General features: G+C 42.0%; 1 protein-coding gene across 9 annotated transcripts in view; it reads right to left on the minus strand.

Annotated features, from left to right (window-relative positions):
* SLC26A7 (solute carrier family 26 member 7) overlaps positions 1 to 20,835 on the minus strand; it is a 566,650-nt gene that overhangs the window by 160,645 nt on the left and 385,170 nt on the right. For all 9 annotated transcript variants that reach the window (XR_014961520.1, XR_014961519.1, XR_014961518.1 and 6 more), the window contains one exon: positions 14,896 to 15,048. Coding sequence is in view for 6 of the 9 variants with exons in the window: in XM_085605292.1 (XP_085461418.1) it covers positions 14,896 to 15,048 (153 nt within the window). In the remaining 3 variants the exon portion in view is untranslated. The remainder of the gene's footprint in view (positions 1 to 14,895; positions 15,049 to 20,835) is intronic.

Here is a 20,835-nt window from a genome sequence, read left to right on the forward strand (position 1 = left end):
ATTGCTTGTGCATAATTGTTGTATGGTATTTTGTTGTGTGGGTGATGTGTTTGTGCAGCTGTGTGTTTGTGCTGCATTTATGCAATGTAATGGGTCTTGTTGCTGCTGTGTTGTTGTTCTTTGTAGACAGATTTTTTCTTTTATGCCCTGTTATGTTTGAGTTGTTATGTTGCATTGTTCATGTTATTGTGTTATATACTGTTATTTACTTTAGATATGTAAATAAATGTTGCTATATTTCCAGCCTAAATATGCACATGGCTTTAAAACTCCCATGACAAGAAACAACGTACCTCTGTCTATTTTGGCAAAATTGCACTGTTCCAGCTCTGCAACTATTTAAGATACGAATTGTCTCAAACCTGTGGCAGAGACTATATGCCGTATCACATATAGTGAGCAGTGGGGCCCTTATCAGTTCAGTTCATTAAGTCTTTATTTCGATTATAAAACCATAAAAGACATTACAATCAATTAAAATTAAGCAAGTTAAAAAAACTTAGTTAAAAAATGGTTGAGTCAAAACAGAAATAGCATTATTGTGAAACAATCACTGTAAGATGTTTAAAATAAGATAATAATCCAACAGATCAGCAAACTCTGATATACTATAAAAACAATTAATTATGAGAATGGGATTTAGAATATATCCGCTTTGGTTGGTTAGAAAAAAAAAGTGGTAAAGCCAGGCAGGTATAGCAGTCTGAAAGATAAAAGGCTACGCCGGTCATTCATAAGATCAATAGCCCTGCCTCAGGACTCAACAGGGTGGCAAATTCAAAACTGCCACGCATCCCACAAAATTAGGGCAAAACAGATTAAGACAGGTCAGAACAGTAGGCCCTTCATTTTTTGGCCCGTATCGCCCATGCCCAACTCAGGAATTTTGCCATGGCAATAACAATGGCTTCCTAAGTGCATGTCTGTAGTATTCTCCGGGCCTCTTTAGCAGCTTTCGTGCCAAGGGTGTTACAGATGGGTTTAAGCCATTTCAACCTTGGTAGCCTGTAGGCCGGCAAACAAATAGGATATGGGCGATTGATTCCGAGTGTGCTAAACACGTCGGGCACAATTCTGTCGTTGGCTTGGACCATCTGCTTGAGAAATCTCTAGTTGGAAGGGAACCTACCCTAAACTGGTGGTAGAGCTTCCTGTCTATTGGTTTTAGAATAAAATCCCAATATGGTTCAAACCTGAGCTCATGTTTAATCGAAAGAAAATCCCTGGTCAGAGTTGGCCTTGTGATGGAAGAAAAGCGCTTCGTATTCACCATGTCCATGTAAACTGCTTTAAGCTCTTTTTTTGTTGGCAACGGAAGCTTTTCTGGGTTATCCCACAGTGTACTCATTCCCATTTCGATCAGGGTTTTTTTTTAATATACTGAAGCCACTTGATCTTGCTTAAACACCCTACCCCCCTAAAATCCAAAAGGGCTTTGGCATACAAAGAGAGCTCAGGGGTAGCCCAAAGCCTTCTCCACAGGGCTATAGGCCTGAATCGAGCCAGATCCTCTATGCCCTAATCACAAAGTGAGCTCTGGGAAAAAAGCTGCATAACAACACAATTAAAACTTAACAGGAAGCATCGCAACAAAACAAAACAGTTAAAATAGAAAGCAGCATGTAGTATCACTTATTAGAACATTAGAATGTTGAGCACTCCATTGCAGAGTCTGTGGTGCGGCTGGATACAACTCCTCCCCAATATTGTTTTTCGAGCACAACTCTCCTATTTTCCCACCCCACTATTCTTCCCCCTACCCCTCTTTTTTTGCTGAATTTTTATTTGTTGGCCTTAGGACTGCTAACTAGTGCTAAAGTGTTTGTGCTCTCTCCTTAAAGCATGGCACAATTGGCTTAATTGACATATTTAATTTACTCTTGAGTCCTAGTAAAGTGGTGCTACATGTACCCAGGAGCTACTGGTGGGCCTGCAGAATTGATTGCACTCACGTTTGAGCCCCAAATCAAGTCCCTATCCCCTACTTGTTTTGCTGAACTTAGATTGCCCAGAGGATGCTCTGCCTCATTTCTGTGGACTCCCGAAAAACAGTCATCCAAGCACTGGTTGAGGCCTAACTGGTTTACACTAACAGTTTATAGTTGGGCTTTTTTAATCCAATGGTTCAAAATTATCCAGAGGTACGCTGAACGCCTTATCCTGAAGATCCCCCGCATTAGCCAGCGTTTCATCACCTTCGTTATCTCCACTGGCTCCCTGTCATCAAGATGATCCAGTTTAAGGCACTCACTTTAGTTTTCAGGGCCTTCACTCAAAAAGGTCCACTCTACCTGCGGAGAAGATTCAAGCCTTACCTCCATTCCAGAGCACTGAGATCAAACAACCTCAAATTGCTCCAAGTTCTCCACATACACAAAGCTAGAAAAGGCTGGTGATCATTTATGTGTCCTCCTAACTGTGGAATCCATTGTCGCTCAATTTAAAATGCAGTCCCTCGGAATGGTGTTTAGACAATCTAAAAAGCTTTCTCTTTCGACACCTCTCTAATGGGTGTGTAGCCCTGTAGTTCCTTCCCTTACTTATCATTTTTTCCTCTAGTGTCGGGACACCTCCTTGGAGGTAGCTGTGCACTCTATAAATATCATGAATTGAATTGAACTGAATTGTGACAGCCACTTCAGTATCCCTTTAAACATGTCTCAGGTTTGCCATTGCAGAACCTATATGTGCAGTTTAAACTGCCATTGCAACCTGCTAAAGTAAACGTTCTTATAGAAGAGATAACAATCTTTAGTTCACCTGTGAACATAGTACAACTGCACTACCTTTTCCAAATTTACAATTGTACCCCAAAGAAGGTTAGATTTATTCAGAACTCTATAAATTCTATGGCGAGGAATTCTTTACTCTGCTATGATAATTTCCTCCCTCGTGCGTTGCGCGATAACCTTCCTGTGGGACAATTTCTTAAACTCAGGAGGAATTATACAGAACTAGAAAAGTTTAAGTGTCAGATGTCGGTAAAATCAAATTTGCGAATCCTTAATAGCGAATTTTGCCGATTCGCTATTACGGACTCGCAAATTTGAATGTAGGTAGGAATCGCTAAAATATTAGCGATTCCTTAACATTCCTTAATAACAAATCACAAATTAAGATTAGCTAATAAGGAATACCTACCCATTCATTCCGATGGGCTCGGAGGCCCATAGGAATGAATGGGAAGATTCACTATTAGGGATTTGCTATTAAAAAATGGCAAATATCGGGCACGATTTACAGGTTGCCAGAGTGTCAAAAGGACACCCTGTTGCACCCCTGAAATGTGCATGTATGCACATGTGGCGCACAAACAGGCCCTAAGGGCATGAATGTGTGTCACATGGCACTTCAAAAAAAGCAAAAAAGTGCTTTTTTAAAGAAAATCGCTAATTACCACCAACTTGAAGTTGGTGGTAATTAGCGATTCCTTAAGGCTAAAGTGCACTTACTTTTGTGCTACTTACATTGCATTTAAGGAATCGCAATTTCCGATTCCTTAAATGCAAGAGCAAAATAAGGAATTGCAATTTTGCGATTCCTTTTTTTGCTAGTAGGTTTAAACTCACCTACATTGCTCGCAGCCAAGTAGCGATCGCAAACGCTGGAATTCTGCTAATTTCAGCGTTACCAATCGCTATTTGGCTACCTACATCTGGCCCTAAATTGCATGCAGCTGTATTGAGTGATATCTAGAGGAGGAAAAATCCTAATAATTTGATCCGTAGAGCACACAATCGTGCCTGGAACAACAATAGTAAAGCTCTGTTAGAGACTTTCCCGAAGCCAGTATCAAAGCCAGTATCAAACATATTGGTTTGCCTCAGTACATATAGTCATCTCACTGATACAGTTAAAAATGTGATGATAAAGAACTGATATATCCTGAACATAAGTGATAGCACACTCGCATTGAAACATAGTAGGAATATCAGAAGCATCCTTGTCCATACAAGACCACATACTATTGCTCATAGAGAGACTCCTTACACCCTTTGGTCTTTACCTCCTGTGTGGGACATTTCTTGTGGGAGCTACTACACAGATTGATCTAGGTTTGAAGACTCCTTGGCAGTTACGTAACCATACAAATTGCAACACAGGGGGGTCGTTTACCTGATTACCAGCCTGTGCAAATTGATGTATATTGTAATAACCGTGCACCAGATCAGGATCAGAATGGCAGAACACAGGAGCTCAATTAGGTGGCACAAATCCAACACAAACCTCACTAGACATTTCTTACCGCTTGGTCATATTGAAGATGGCATTACAGGGATGATACTTGATAAACCCCATTACACCACACAAATGTGTAATACTGTTTCAGGACGAACAGTTTAATTTTTAGATTGAGAAGCCACTGGAAAGGTTTGAACGATGACATTCCATGGACCTTGCTTTCATAGGTCATCTGTTGAGTACCCTATTCAATCTTCTCTAGCATTTACTCATTCAATTTAAGGGTTCCAGGATTTTATGAATTGGAGGGTTCTAGGATATTATGGATGGCATGTTTTCCCTGAACCACATCATGGTACTCCACTGACACTTTTGATTTGTTGATTAGATTGTGAATAGATCTCCCTTTACAGTGGATATCCTATAACAACTGTGGGACCCTGAGATTGATTTTATTAGTTCTTGTTGGTTTCGATTTGGCCCATTGCTTATGTCATGTGTGTTCACTAAAAAGTTTGACATGCACATTGTTAACTACATTTCCCATGCTGCATTGATATGTCCTTGTTATTTATGTTAGGGCGGTGAACATACAACCTCAGAGGAAGCACATAGTGATACTGTTTTGATTGCATTGTAACCAAATATTCGCCTTTACACCAACAGTGCTCTCAATAGCACAAGAAAGGCATGTGCTATACATTTGTATTAGTTTAACACCCTTTCTTAGTTTTTCCTAAAGCAATCGTTAGACAAAGCGCTGCTTGGCCCCTTTAAAATAATGCAACTGAAATACGGCGCTGCTAATTCACTGAGGGCAAATCCCAGTTTTGTTTATTAGGAGGTTGCCGGCGATGAGCTTCGATCTTGCTGGACTCATCATGTTGAGTGTGGTAACCAGGATAGAGGTAAGAGTGTTGATTTAGGCTTGTTTTTTCCACGCATATACACCAACATGTAAAGATAGTGACTGTATACATGTGATCCCATTATAGACACGTCGCTATACATGACTACTTGGTGATGCTTGCATGTGATGCGAGTCATAATAAGATTGCTCGCAGGTGATATTTAAGAATCTCACTTGAACTAAGTTCCTAGACTCTGCGGTTATCCTTACATTAAATTACATTAAATTAATCTGCAGTACATCTGTTTTTAATATATAGCTGGTTTACGGGGCAATCCATTGAGCAGCAAGATGGGTTGGAATTCTATTAAACACTGGTTGTCTCAGCACTTCCTTTACCCCATTGTGGAAGTCGCTCAATGATTTTGACCTAATAGATGTGTGTAGTCTGTTTCAGAAGACAGGCAGTGCGCCCTTAAAGTTTGATTTAGTGGTTTTATTGAATGCAGAGGTACAACATAGGCGGAAATTAGTGGCTTGAGAACCTAGTGTAGATTAATTTCTTCACAGAGCACTGTTGTGAAGGGTGATGGCTAGTTAATATATTGGTGCCACTATAACACATGAATTTGAAGTTGAGTTCTGCAAGTTTATTTTAATGAAGGTGGTATTTGGGAGTTATGGTGTGATTGAGTAATGGTGTGTTGTTGTTTCTTTTTCTCTATTATAGGTGGATTGAGATACCAATGGTGGTGCCACCCACCCATTTACCTGCCTTACTGATTTGAGGCTGGTATTTTTAGCTTTCTATCACTTGATGATTTTCAGCAGAGTGACACTATACATTTTGGTCCAGAGGAATGCCCTAGAACTGAGTTCGGTCACATATGGGCAGAAACATGTCGACCTTATGATAAGTGAATTGCGCTATTTATGCCCAGTCCTTTTTTTCAGTTTTATCCACTGGGGGAGTCCCAATAAAATGAGGAATTTGCCTGCCAGGAGATAGTTTTAATTATCACTTACACTCTTATGCACTGTGCCCCTCACTTAGATCCTTGGCACAGCTCATCTTGAGGAAAATACCTTTGCTCCTCCCCAGCTGGGTAGTTGTAGCCCACAACAGGTACCTTGCGGTACTGTTGTGAGGAGGTAACCCAATGATGAAGCATGTCACCTTCGGGTGAGTGAGGGTTATTGTCCTTAAAACAACATGCTTTGTATTTTACACCTTCTACCTTTCATTCAATCAAAGTCAAAGTCAAAAGATACTTTATTCGACAGCCAAGAGTCATAAAAGCACAATTCATTAAAAAGTATTAATACATAAGACCTTAGAACACACTAAAAAATTATATTTTAGAAATGCTTATGCAAAACAGATAAAACGACATCCCAATTAACAGTTTCATCATACATCTATAAGTCTACAAATAGAGCAGCAAACTGACTAATGCCAGCAAACTTTTCCTTTATCTAATAGCCGCTATTAAAAAGCTTGCAACCCCCAGGCAAACTGTGGGAGAGGATAACATCTGAAGATAAGTCAGGGCCGGCCTCACTTGGACAAACTGGCGGTCTTTAAACAGTGGTAAAATACGATACCTGTGCTGAGAGTCGTAAAAGGTGCAGAAAAACATGAAATGTAACGTGTCCTGATCCGAACATTTTTCACAAGGGCAGGGTTTAAGTGAATCAGGTTTCGAATAGCCTTGGGGAGATGCCAAGTGCCAAGGGACCAGATTCAGACGAAATCTTGTCAAAACAAAGCGGTAATATGCTTTGTTAACATAAGTTAAGTAAGACTGCATCTGTGGGCCCATGCTCAATATAACAAATCTTCTCACAGACGGTTTTGCTAATTTCACCTCCTCCCTAAGCATCTGCCGCTTGTCCAAAAATGCTTTTTAACTTCTCTGATAGCAGTCTTGCCCAGTGCCCCTGGGTTCAGGAACAGATCAGGGCGGTCAAGCCATCCAGTCTGCTCCTTTATATAGTTCAGCCAGGGAATGCGTAAGGCCCCATCCAAACTGAAGCAGTCGTCAATTATGAGCCGGTTTAGATTTGGTGTTGGACATGCCCAAATTCTGAGCCAGCACAGCAGTGGTGCAACCGCAATCTCATCTAAAATGTATCCTGCTCCCAGTTCTTCATGCAGGTTAAAAACAGGGGTTGCGATGGAGACCGCAAGGAGTTTCCGCATGTAATTATTCTCAGCTACCTGGATCCCTTTCGCGTCCTTGTAACCCCAAATATCACTCCCATATGTAGCCATCGGGATGCATTTTGCGTTGTAGATCTTAAATAGTGCAGGCAGTGGGTTAGACCCCAATCTCTTTGCAAAATTCAAGGTAGCCCCGCGGTTCTGTCTAAGGTGTTCTTTTTAAGTAGAAGTTGCAGACCCCAGGAACCTTTTTCATCTAAAACTACCCCTAGATAGGAAAACGTGGGGACCTTAGTCAATTCTGCCCTTTTGCAATAAAATTTGGCCTTGGCCGCCTTTCCTGAACCTATGGTTATACTTTCATTCAATCATTTATTCATTTTCTCATTCAGTTCCAGTGTATACCAGATGTTCTATGTGTGAATTAAAGTAAATTCTTTGCCAAGCCCAATCCTTCCTTTTTAAATATATACAAGTCATCCCTAAGGTGGCGCTGGATAGCCCAGAGGGCAGGATGCAGTGGATTTAAAAAGTTGGACAGGTAGTTATTAGTTTTACATGAGGGAGGGAACAGGGCGGCCGCTAGCTAGATGCTCGCGGCCGCGGACGCCATTGTGGGGGCAGTTTAAAGGAGGAGAGCGGCAGCTATGCGGTCAGGAAAACACGTACAAACACATTTTTCTTGAATTAAAGGAATACCTGGATTCTGGGATGATCCAGGATTGCGGCGTTCTTGAGGCTGAAAGGGACCCGACCCCCAGGGACGCGCTGGAGTGAGGCAGCGGGAATGCTCCGGCAAGCCTGGAAGGCAGGAATCAGAGGTGGCAGAGACAGAACAAGTCAAGCTTTCCTGCAGCATGCTGAGGAAGCAAGGAACGGGGAGAGGCTTCTGAGCAGGGCAGCAAGCGAGTGGAAGCGAGGTGAGCTGAGCAGGAGAGGGGGACAGCACCTGCATATGGAGACAGGAGACATTAAGGAAGGTGAGGCACCCTCCAGGTACAGGCTGAGGACCAGGAACATCAGAGGCAAGGCAAATCTACTTTCTATTTCACCGGATTCATTGCCAGAACCATTGCAAGGAGCAAAAATAATTGTAAAAGCAAAGCATAGTCGACAAGGTGGAAGTCTCCAAAGCGAGGGATCAGGAAAGTCCCCAGCAGGGAAAATAAACGAGGAGAAAAGCACAAAAAAACCTGGTATTTTATCTTCCAATGTAAAAAATAACCCCATCACCTAAATCTTTTTTCCATGTACTACCGAGCATGCAAAAATACGGTGTAGGGGGCTTAAGCCCCTGCATAGAAGAACGTGCACCAGTTACGTCCGGTAGTAGGGCCGTGTTAGAGGTCCCTGCGGTCATTACGGAAAGTGGCACAAACAGTCCCGGTGGTCTGGGAGAAATAAGTACATCAACAGACGGTAAAGCGGTATCACAAGGAAATATTATAAATGTTCCTTTGAGCAATAGATATGCAGTGCTGGCACCACCTGAAGATCCAGGAGCTCTGCCCCCAGTATTGAGAGGAGTCAAACAGAGTAGAGCGGATATGGGGACGTCTGAGGCGAGCAAAGACACAGAAATTTTGTTGGCAAGTATACTATTGGGCCTTAAGAGTAATATAAAGAAGCACTTTGAGGTCTCAGAAGCAAACAAGCTAGGCATACAAGCTTCTTGTTTAGAGTTTACGCAGAAGCTAGATGAAGTAACTCTCCGCACAAAGAAGTTGGAGGAAGAGCTGGATGCGGTGAAGCTGGATGTGGAGAAGAACACATCTATGCTTTCCAAATTAGAAAGGCAAAATCAAACGTTAAGAGAAGACATGGAGAGAGTGGAGAATCATCCCCGCATGAACAATCTAAGGTTTCTAAATGTACCTGAAACTGAGGAAGGATCAGATATGAAGGCCTTTATAATTTCACTGCTACAGAATACAATCTTGAAAGATAAGGGAGAGATAAACCTCGAGTTTGAAGTTCAGAGGGCGCATAGAGAACCCTTTCGGCGTAACCTGCAAAGAACTACACCTATGAAGATCTTTGTGAACTTTCTCTCATATACCATCAAAGAAGAGATACTTAGCAGGGCTCTGAAAACTGGCCCTCATTTGATAAATGGGAATTCCCTGCTAGTTAGATCTGATATGTGTAAAGCTACTGAACAGAGGCAGTGGGAACTAGGAGGCAAGATGGAGAAGCTTCGGAAGTTGGGAGCAAAGGTTCAGCTAAATTCCCCACAATGTTGCGCATTATGTGGAATAACCAAATGCACACTCTCCGGACAGAAGAAGATGTGAAATTATTGATTGACAGGATCAGAAAGGGAGATATGGCAAAATGATTAATCTGGGGTATACGATAGGGTAAGTCGCTCTCTTAATTCAAAATATTTGTGTGCCCATTGGCATTGTTATGCCTAAAAAGATAGGGAGGGCTCCCCAGGGTAGGTATGGGGGGAGGGACGGGAAGGTGGTGGGGGGACACAGGTGGGGAGCAGTGGGATAAAAAAAATGTCTTCAGAACCTTTTATGCAGGAGAAATCTAACAATGCAATAAAAAACCATAGACTAGAATATGGCTTACACTCCAAGTTTTGACATTCACACATGGAACATGAATAGTTTTAGATCTAAACCTAGACAGAGGAAAGTGATGGAATATTTAAAAAAAATAGGCAGGCACATATCATGAATTTACAGGAGACGCACTTATTAGCTAATGGAAGTAAGGAGCTGTTTGGCAGGTGTGGGTGGGTCCAAAAGGACATTGCTTCTGACCAAGCACAATGTTGTAAGGGAGTTGCAATATTGATCAGGAGCGGAAGCGGGATAGAACTCAAGGCATCGAGTACAGATAGCTTGGGTAGCTGGGCTTTAGCTCAGATAAATAGGGCAGAAAGCGATTTCATATGTGTTGGGTTTTATGGACCTAGTGAGGATAACCCACAGCATATAATAGATCTAGAATTGAGGCTGGTGGATATTTCAGCTCCGGCAATCATGGGCGGGGACTTTAATGTACTGTTGAATCCTGTATTCGATCGCTCAAGTAGGAGGGAGAGTTCATATGTCTCCAGAATGAGAAATGCTTTGTAAAGTATGATTTGAGATTTTGAATTATTAGATGTGTGGAGACACGAGAGGGAAGTTGAGGGGGTACACGTATCACAGTAAAAAGCACCATCACTTTTCAAGATTAGATTATTTTTCAGTCGCTAGAAGCTTAGCAACTAATATTAAAAAGATTGAGCATCTTCCAGCTCATATTTCAGACTCTGCTGTAATGATAACCTTACAAGCCCTAGGGTCACAACCCCCTAAGAGATGGACTCTAAGGTGTGCTTTACTGTTAGAAAAGGGGGTTGAAACAGCTTTGAAAAAAGAGGCAGCGGAGTATTTCAACATTAATAAAGATACTGCCTCCCCAGGAATAGTATGGGATGCCTTTCAGGCATATATGTGTGGTGTTCTAAAATGTCTTACCTGTGCAAAAAAAAAAGAAAAAATCGAGAAGACAGGGCAGAACTAGTGGATATGGAAAAGGAAGTCGGGACTCTTGAGGAAGTTTTGTATACTATAAGTGCGGGAGAGGAAAGGGGGAGGTTAGAAAGGAGGTTAGAAGAGGTCCAAATAGAATGTAAAATCAGGTTAGAACAAAAATGTAAGTTAAGATGGCAAGCAGCAAATATGAAGGAATTCAAGTATGGAGAGAAAGCAGGAGCCTTGTTAGCCTGGAAAGCCAGAGTAGAAAGATCTAGAAATTAGATAAAGGAGATGAGGAATGATTTAGGGGAGAAGGTAGACAGTTGGGAAACAGAAAAGAAAATCGCTCTGTATGCAGATGACCTGATAATTTATACAGTGGATCCCGCTATTACAATCCCAAGGGTTGAGCTATTAGCAGGAGAATACGGGGCCTTTTCAGGATACTTAGTGAACAAGGAGAAAACTGGGATTATGTGTTGGAATATTCCAGACTGGAGGGGGAGGAGCCAGAGAGAGATTAGGTATCTGAGAATTAGCTTTGTCAACTCATTACAGGATATCCCCCAGCATAATTTAGAGAGGGTTGCAAAGGATATTGACAAATCACTAAGAAGATGGAAGAACCTTCCACTAACATTATATGGAAGGGTAAAATTAATCAAAATGGTGTTACTGCCTAAGTTGACATTTCTTTTTAATTGCATACCTCTCACCTTCCCAAAAGGCCTGATTGACAAAATACAGGGTAAATTGGGTCGTTTTGTCTGGGCGGATAGGGGAGTACGTATGTCATGGAAGAAATTGTGGCGTAAATTGGCAGAAGGAGGGTTGGCATTATCGGACCGAAGGCTATAGTGCATGGCATTTCAGTTTAAGACCTGTAGAGCTCTGTTAGGTACACCAGGGCCCTGGGTATGGGGTGGTTTGATAGAGGAGATGGTCAAGGAGTGGGGAGCGAAAGGGTTCTTATATAAATTTGGGCAAAGAAATTCTTCAAAAAAGTAAAATTGAAGAGGCAGCACTTATTCTGTGGGTCGTAATTAGGAATATGCTGGGAATAGGATACTATTCGGGGGGGCACCAATATAGGATCAGGCACACCGGAATGCTTACAAGATTGATTAATTGTCCCACTTAGTGTGGCAGGAATTGAGCTTTGGTAGACCTTATGACGATGGAAGAAGTGGTACCATGGGAAATCCAGTTGGTTAAGACTGGGGATCCCTCTCAAGGGTTAAATATTTACAATTGATATCCTGAAGGGAGGCAAATAGAAATGAGACCGGAGGTTTTAGGGAGTTTGACTGGTATCGAATTTTGGTGTCTTTTGAAGAGAAGAAAATCAAAGCACCTTGTGAGATTTGGAATGGTGCTATACAGATGTCGGAGCCACAGATATTGTGGCAAATATCTTTTAAGTTGCTGTATAAAGTTGTCAAGCCATCAATTTTTTTTTTATTACAGCTAATAGGCTATATTGAACACCATATAAATTGTCAAAATTTGCAATAGCTGTTGCCCCAAGATGCCATAGATGTGTTCTGCTGAGTGCAGATGACAGACATATGTTTTTTGAATGCCCTTCGTTGCAGGATTGTTGGTCTACAGTGGAGAAGGCAATAAATGAAATTCTCTATGCAAACATAATAATAAACTTAACATTGATTATGTTAGGGGTGAAAGATAAGCCGATTTTGCCCCTTTCTAGGGATAAGCAGGCCCTACTTTTCTATTTGATTCTCCTCGCTAGGAGAGAGGTTTGTAAAAAATGGACAGAAGCCGTCCCGCTCCTTGGGATAGAATGGCTCCGGGCGGTAAAAAGTACTTGTAAAATGGACATGGGATCAGAGACTAATACACACTCTAAGACCTGGGAGGCCTTTCTTAATTGGAAAAGCACAATAAGAACCTAATCGTATTAGTCCTATGATTACATCCGCGTGGAACTAGCAACCAGGGTATTGGATGGGCTGGTACGCAGGACTATTGGAATGTCGCAAATAGCCTGGGGAAGTACAGGGCAGTCGAGAGACTGCAATTTGCATACAATGGTGATATGAGGACAAAGAAAACTTCAAAGAATTCTTTTTTCACCACTGCAAGGCCTATCTCACCCATATGATGACATAGGAGTTACCTAACAACATTTTAATGGTGTAATTTCCAAATGGAAAAAGATGACCCCTTCAAGTTTGGGGCCTCTGGAATCACAATTTAAAATCCTAACTTATAGTGAAGTTGGATTTTAAATTGCAATTCTGAAAATGGCACTTTTAGAAAGCTTAGCCATTTTCTACCTAAGCCGAAGTCTGGCCAAATGACTGGGTGTAGCTGACAGCTGGGCTTTGTCTATTTCTCATAGACAGCTACATGTGATGGGAGCTTAGTTGTGACTAGATGGGCCAGCACTGGCAGAATGGGAGGGAGAAGCTGGGCCAAGCCTCCCTCACACATGAATAGGCTGTGTCCTGTCTTCACACAAAGGGCCTAACAACCCTTCATTGCCACTTTAGCCAGCTTGAAGCCAGTACAAAGGAGGTAGGGAATTCTATGCATTTCAAAGACACTGTCTAGAAGCTTCTCCCACCTTCTAGAACCAGGGCACCAGTGTATAAAAGAAAGAACTCAGACACCAACTCTTCAGTACACTTCTGGACCTATGGATATTCCGCCAAGAAGGACTGCCGTGCTGCTGAAAGGACTGCTGGACTGCCATTCTGAACTAGCTGCTGCCCTGTTGTGCTAACCTGCTGCCTTCTTGCCTGGGGAGAAAGAACTGGACTTGCAACCAATCTTGAACCCAGGACCCCAGAGTGACTAGTCTACTGGCTCCTGATCTGAGGCTAAGGGAAATAAAAGGCTCCCCAACAGCTCATGGACCTGTCTTCAGCAAGTTCTTGGCACCCAAGTGGTGCCGCTCTGGTCCTGGACATAGGTATGGCTCACGGGCTCTTAAAATCAAGCTGTTGGGCTGTTTGACACCGCAAAAGGGCCTGTTTGCACAGGAACCATGCCGTTCGCACTCAAAATCAGTGCATGCCACCGCCAGCCCGTCTCTTCACACAGCAAGCATCGATTGCCGCAGAGTATCGCCAAGGTGAGGCTCCAGCCCATCCATTCCTGACACCCATCCAGCTCCTCAATCTACGCCGAATTGCGACATTCTCCTTCCTCCCTGCGACCATCTCTAACGCAAACTGGACTTTTTGCAGAAAGTTTGAGAAGGTAAACCTTCAGCTGGAATAATTTAGGACTGTATCCGACTTGCGCTCCATCGCAGTCGGCCTGAACTTTTGATTTTGACCTGGTCCAGTGCAACTAGATAGCCGAGATTGGCACTTTATGCTTATAGGTTCCATATTGTAGTTTCATCTTTAAAAATCCATAACTCTGGTTCTACTGGTTGGATTTTTGTAGTTTTGGTCTTGTTCTATTTATTCAGGTAAGCTCGAATATTCTAACCTGTGGGGTCTTTTTGTGTGGTATTTTCACTGTTTTACTATTTGAAGTATTGCACAAATACTTTACACATGGCCTCTAAGTTAAGGCTGACTGCTCGGTGCCAAGCTACCTAGGCAGCTGAGCACAGGTTAATTTGGGTTGGCTTGTGCCTTACTCGGACTAGGATTGTGGTTGGTGATTGACCAGGGCTCACATCCCAGTCAACCAGTAACCCAATTCATAACATTGTGTGTGTGTGTGTGTGTGTGTGTGTGTGTGTGTGTGTATGGAAGTATATGTGGCTGTTTTGAAAGGAAAGCATGCACTCTGTTGCAAGTCCTGTGCTTGTCCTGCGAGAGAAGGTAGCACCTTCATCTTCCCTTTACACTTTGCCCTTTCCTTTACTCTTTCCCCTACCCTATCACCATGTACGCCCTTGCACCCAGAAACTGGCACCTCCCTGCACACCGTCCCCCCTTGTACCCTTCACACTTCCATTAATTTTGCTAATAATTTTAGCTTTTGCGTAGTAGCATGTGTTCTCCAAACTTCACTGGCATACAATGCCTGTCTAGCATGGGTAGGAACACTGCATGTATCACAAACTGAGGGGACATCTAGCAGATATGTTCTCACCCAAACAACAGGTGCATGTTCATGTGCAGCACAGTGGAAGATTCCCTGTATAAGTTACATGGTTTGTTCTCAGTGCAGTAACTTCATCAATGTATGTAAAATCTGAAATAAAATACTTTTGTTCTTCAGTATAGACTTACCCAAATCAGTTCCACAGGAAGAATTATTTTAATGATTTTTTTAAATTTGTCATTCAGTTCCTTTAGGAGAAGAAGCAGAATAATGCCAAACACAGAAAGAAGCAAGGCCTCGAGCTGAACAGACTGGATGTTGTTGACAACATAGGCGTAAATCTACAAATAGAAATGGAAATGAAAATGATTCAAATGTGATTTGATAATACAGGAAGATATGCATAGAGAGACACTGCAGTTCATCTTGTAAGCATAAAATCAAACTCCTAATATTAACGTCGGGTGTCTATCCAAATTTGTGGGATGGTAATGGTTCATTGTGAGATTGTGGCATAGATCAAAAAGAGTTTATGTTGATGTACAGAATTTTACATTGAATATTTATTAAATATTTTAAACATATTTATACTATTTAATATTATTTAATATAATTCATTTAATAATTTATGTATTATAAATTAAGGTAAATGAAGTATATAAAAGACAAAGTTATTATTCAATTTCCCCTTTTTTCCCTTTTGAAATTTCAAATTAACCACTTTTAAAGAATATATATGCAAAATTTCAGAGATTATGAATATTTCACAATCTATTCATTTTAGGTAAGCGAGTGTGTAATTTTCTATTCAAAGATGTAATCTCAAACATAGATTATTGGATTAACATTTTGCGTCAAAGTGAATCATGGGTTAAGCATATCACACATAATTTCTGTTTTCTTTACATTTAATCTACTGTGTAAATTTCTCACATGTGACACTTGATTCAAGTAAAAACCTGTCGAGGAAGAAGCTGAGTTGGATTAACTTTTTTTTTGTAAACTTTTGTGTAGATTCATCCAACGGTGGCAAAGTGATTAGCAAACCCCCCCCAAATATGCTTTTCCTATGGAAACGTGGTCTTAACTATAACTACCCAGTGGCAACCACCACTGGGTAATATAGTGATATAGTACTCCACCTACAGTTACTTATTCAAACAGACGACAACACACACAAGCTGCATCAGTGTTAAATTTATTTGCAGGCTCCTGTCACATTTTTCAGCTGCACAAACAGCCTTGTTCACACACAAAGAATGCCTTAGTTGCCTCTGTTTATACATGTACATTTGATTACCAAATTCATAAACATGGAAAACATATTACATTCAATCATCGTTCATATCTCAAAACAAAAATGAATGCACAATAAAAATGTACAATTAATCACATTATTACATTCAACAAAATGTCAGACAGAGAGTAATGTCATTCAAATGCACATATGCCCCCCTATATAACCCAAGGCACATATTCCTAAGTTGGAAATGGTTTCTTTCCCTTGTCCTTTTCTTGTGTCTTCTGTACCAATCTAATCATTATATTGATACCCATCGCAACATGAAATCCCTGCTACTGAGGGAACCACGTAACAAATGAGTGTGCAAATCTTTGTCCATGTTGAGTCCATCGGGGTCTTGCTATCAAGCTATATGATATACTTCGACTTTAGCATGCACAACTCTTTTTCTCTATCCCCCCTCTGTACTGCCTAGGTATGGCATCAATCTGAAAACCATGAAGAAAACTTGGAAATTATGACTACACCTTCTTGACAAAACTTGAATAAATTGTGAACAGACTTGGATCAACTTGCAGCATCATTGTTATGCATTCATTATCGCTGTGCGCCTGGCAATGGAGTGAGATGTTGCCCCATTTTGTTTATTGTTTTTCACAATCACGTGGTCAAGGCAGAACACGATTCTGGGCTTTGCACGCGAACAAGCTCAATATGGTAAAAAAGTCGATGAAAACGAAGAAATTTGGTGTGCACTCTGTCGCTTTCTTTTTTGAATCAATCTGAAAATATTGTAGCATCCTGTCATTGCTAGCATGACCTTCCTAAAAATGAAGTGCGACTGGGTATGTCCAGTCTTTATTCTTTATTGCCCTAACATGTTGTAGTATCCACTTGTGAACTCGATAAATAGTACTACCCACATATAACAGGGCACTAGGGCATGTAAATATGCATACATAATAGTCTGTTCTGTTGTTATATGCACCTAGAATTGGATTTTTTACACAGTGGAGAGTAAAACTTAGTTCTGTTGGTAACATACTGACAGGCTTTACATTTCCTCCATTTAAAAAAAAAAAATAATACTTCAGTCAACCCAGTTCCATCTTACAAACACCTCTGGGCTGCACCTTACTAGACGTACTTCATTGACCATGCCATTCTGTATTATATCCCTGGACTCCTGGGAACCACTCAGCCAATCATGGGTTCATTCTTCACCAAATGCCAATGTTGCCACATTATTCTTCTTAGTTGGCTGTCTTCACTGCAAAGTGTGGTAATGAACCTTGTGTAGTGTGCTGTGCATTTATCCCATCTCCTCCTTTTAAACAGTTTCTCTCTCATTTTTCTGATTAGCTCTATACCTGGCATCTTTCACTACATGTTGTGAGTACTAGGCCTGGGCGGTAAACTTCACTCCGTTTGCGGAGTTTTCTGCACTCCTTACTAAGCGTAGAGTGCAGAAAACTCCATTTCGCGATGTGCAGAAGAGTTTTTTTCCCCGCTCGTTATCACAAACTAAGTTCAGGAGCACGAACAGCAAGTTTGCGATCATGAGCTGCCACTCGGGTAGAAATTCTACCCGAGCAACAGGAATACCAGCACAAACTGCAGTTTGCACTGCACTCCGCCACTCGCGGAACTTCGCTGAGTTTTTTTGTAACTTCACGGAGTTCCGCGTAGCAAAACTCCATGAACTATGCCCAGGCCTGGTGGGTACCCTCTTTGCTGGATTTCTTCACCAACTCTGCTTGTACCAAAATTTGCTTTTCTATCTCACTTTGTCATCGTATGCAAATGCTCCCTATAAAGTATATTCCGTTTTAATCTCTCAGGATGGAAATTGCTTGCATGCAGAATGGTGTTTCCTGTAGTGGGCTTTCTATATGCCTTGGACTGGATATTTCTGTCTCCTATGTAAACTGTAAAATAAAAAAAAAAATACTTCTGTACTTCTTATAGTATTCATAATGTATATATTCAAGTTACTGACATTAATATTCCTTACAAAGTTGTGCACGCTTTTTACTGACCCTTTCCAAATGACAAATAGGTCCATCACATGCTGTGACCAATCTTTGTTGCATTCTTCCTGGAGCACCTGCTACTCTCACCAACCAATAAGCAAATCAGCATAGCTGGGGGCACAGCATGTACCCATTGGTGTTACTGGCTGCTGCTGTAACACCCATTTGTTAAACAGGAAAACTACAGGACAATTCTTTACTGAACAACATCTGCTTTGTTTGAGCAATCTCATTGTTCTAGCTTCCGGGAAATAAGAAATGCCTATATGAATATATGTATATATAGTACATGTTTGTGCGTGTGTGTATATATATATATATATATATATACACACATATATATATATATATATATATATATATATTACCTACTGGCGGTCACCAGTAGGTAGTTATAGTTAGGGCCCTGTTTCCATAGGAAATCCGCAACATTCTATTTGGAATAACTTTGGCGCCGGTCTACGAATCCTCGCGAAATTTTCAAAACTAATGGGGTGCTACGCTCCGCTCCTACCCTGAAAGTCTCGGGGGGATTCGTCAAGCGGGGGCTGAGAAAAAAGGGGGGTCCCAAAACGCGTTTTTCCCATGCATTTTTCCATAGGACCTTTAGACACAGCTACAGCCCGAACGGCTGAACAGAGTTACTTGAAATTTGGCAGAGAGGTAGTCTCCAGGTCAAGGAAGTGCCTTTTGTAGGTCTGGTGTAAATCTGTTCAGTAGTTCCTGAGAAAATAGCATTTAAATCAATATATATATCTGTGGCAGCTTACGGTGCGCTTACCGTGCGCTTACGGTAAGCTTACCGTATGCGTACGGTGCCGTGCGCGAGCGCGATTCTGATTGGCTGTTAGATCTTAGTAAACATTCGAATCGGTCGAAACCAGGAAGCGGCGGCCTCCATTTTCTCTCTCGCACTCTGGGATGGGGAGGAAAAACAAAGGTTGAAAACATGGAAAGGTGCAGGTTAGACAGCTCCTAACCACCTATCCTTGATTAAGGGGTCCCAAAAGAACCCCCAAGGCAAAAAATTCAATTCTACATTTTTTCGAAAAAACAGAGATTACGCTTACCGTACGCGTACGGTAAAAATTAATAATTAAAAAAAAATATCCACACATTCCCCCCCACGTGTGCAAAAGGTGCCCGCAGGGCATCTTTTGTGCAAGGCATATCAACCAAAAGAACATTTAATAGTTTACTTTTCACAATGAAGCGCATAATATGTCCTCCGTGTGCGGTCGGTGCGCGAAGCGCATCGTGCGTACATGGCCCATCCAGCGTAACGTGGGCACGCGGTGCGTGCAGCGCACCGCGTGCCCACCGTGCGTGCACGGCACTAACTGCGTAAAGTGGGCTTCAGGAGAGTTTAATCAGAGCCAGTACCTACACAGTACATCATTACGCGTTTCGGCCACAAGGTGGCCTTGATCACATAAAGTAAGCGCCATTGTTAACAACCTTATATACACAGCACTCAAAGGTCATGTGATGGTTATGATGAAGGACATATAAAAAAATCTGTGATGAGTAGTATCTATACAAAGTATGCAAATACAATTGTAATGACTACATAAGAAATATATAACGAAAATCCTTAATATAGGCTGAAATTTATCAATCTCTTGCCGAGATAGACTCATTGTAGGAAGGTGGATATCTGACTATGGTTCCCCCAACTTTTTGCCTAGTGTCTAGCTGGTTTTTCGACTTAGTTGGCCTGAGATCCTGCCATTCAGGGTCTCAGGCTGTCTGCTCTCTCTTTAAAATGGACTCCATGTACCCTAGGTACATTCCCAATTGGTAAGGATCACCTTATTGGACCCTGTACAGTGTACCCTAGGTACCCAGGGCATAGGTGTACCCTAGGCCTCCCAGGGGCTGCAGCATGTATTATGCCACCCCTGGTCTGGCCTTCCAATCAGACACAACTGGCTGATCACTCAGCTGGGGCAAGGTCGTGTAATCACCCCTTGCTTAGATATAGTATGCCTATATCTACCCTTATATATAGACACATGTGTACCTATCAGTCACTCCTATGGCAGGCCTTAACAATCCTGGAGGCAGAGTGCTTGGTAACATGTGAGATGGTGCTCTAGCATGAGCTGAGCCTGTCTGCAGCTTTCGGAACCATGTCCTTATAGCTGTTCTATGATATAGCCTACCATATACTCTTAAAGTACCTTAGAATCTTAAACGGTTATGGTAACTATGGTTTGGCTTTATCAAAACATGTCGTGTAAGGTGTCTAACACTTTGGAATAATACCCCCATACCATTTCTGGTGATGAGGATATTATCCCTCCCTTCTAGAGGGAGAGACATGTTAAAATCCTACTTTGCTGTTTAACTCTAACCAAAGCCTCAGCATCACAAAATGGATGCTGCTGCCACAGACACAAGTCTGACCTCCTGCTGCTGGGAGTGATCCCCGCCAGGGAGGCCTGGACAATAGGTTTCCTGCTTGGGGAGGTGCTAGCACCTCCCCAGACAGCCTTTAGTGTATTGGGGCAGGGTGGGCTGAAAGGAATGAGACATGCCTGGGGCACACAAGGTGTTCCTTGCATAGTCCAGTTCAAACCGGCGCTGGGGCACTCCAGCCCCAGCTCTGGCGCGAAACTGGACAAAGGGAAGTGGGTGTAACCACCCCCTCCCAGGTCCCACCCATAAGGCGTGACCTAGCAGGTATCCCAGCCCCCCAGATTAGTATAAGAGTGGGAGTTGGGCCTCAAGACTTTAGATTATCCTGAACCTGCAAAACTGAACAGAAACTCTGGACCTTCGACATTCGACGAAAGAAGAAGACTGAAGAATCTCCCTTGTAGCCAAGGAGTGGCTACCCTGTGCAAACA

The sequence above is a fragment of the Triturus cristatus genome, chromosome 5_1 (genome assembly GCF_964204655.1).
Source record: "Triturus cristatus chromosome 5_1, aTriCri1.1, whole genome shotgun sequence".
In the NCBI taxonomy this organism is placed as follows: Eukaryota; Metazoa; Chordata; class Amphibia; order Caudata; family Salamandridae; genus Triturus; species Triturus cristatus.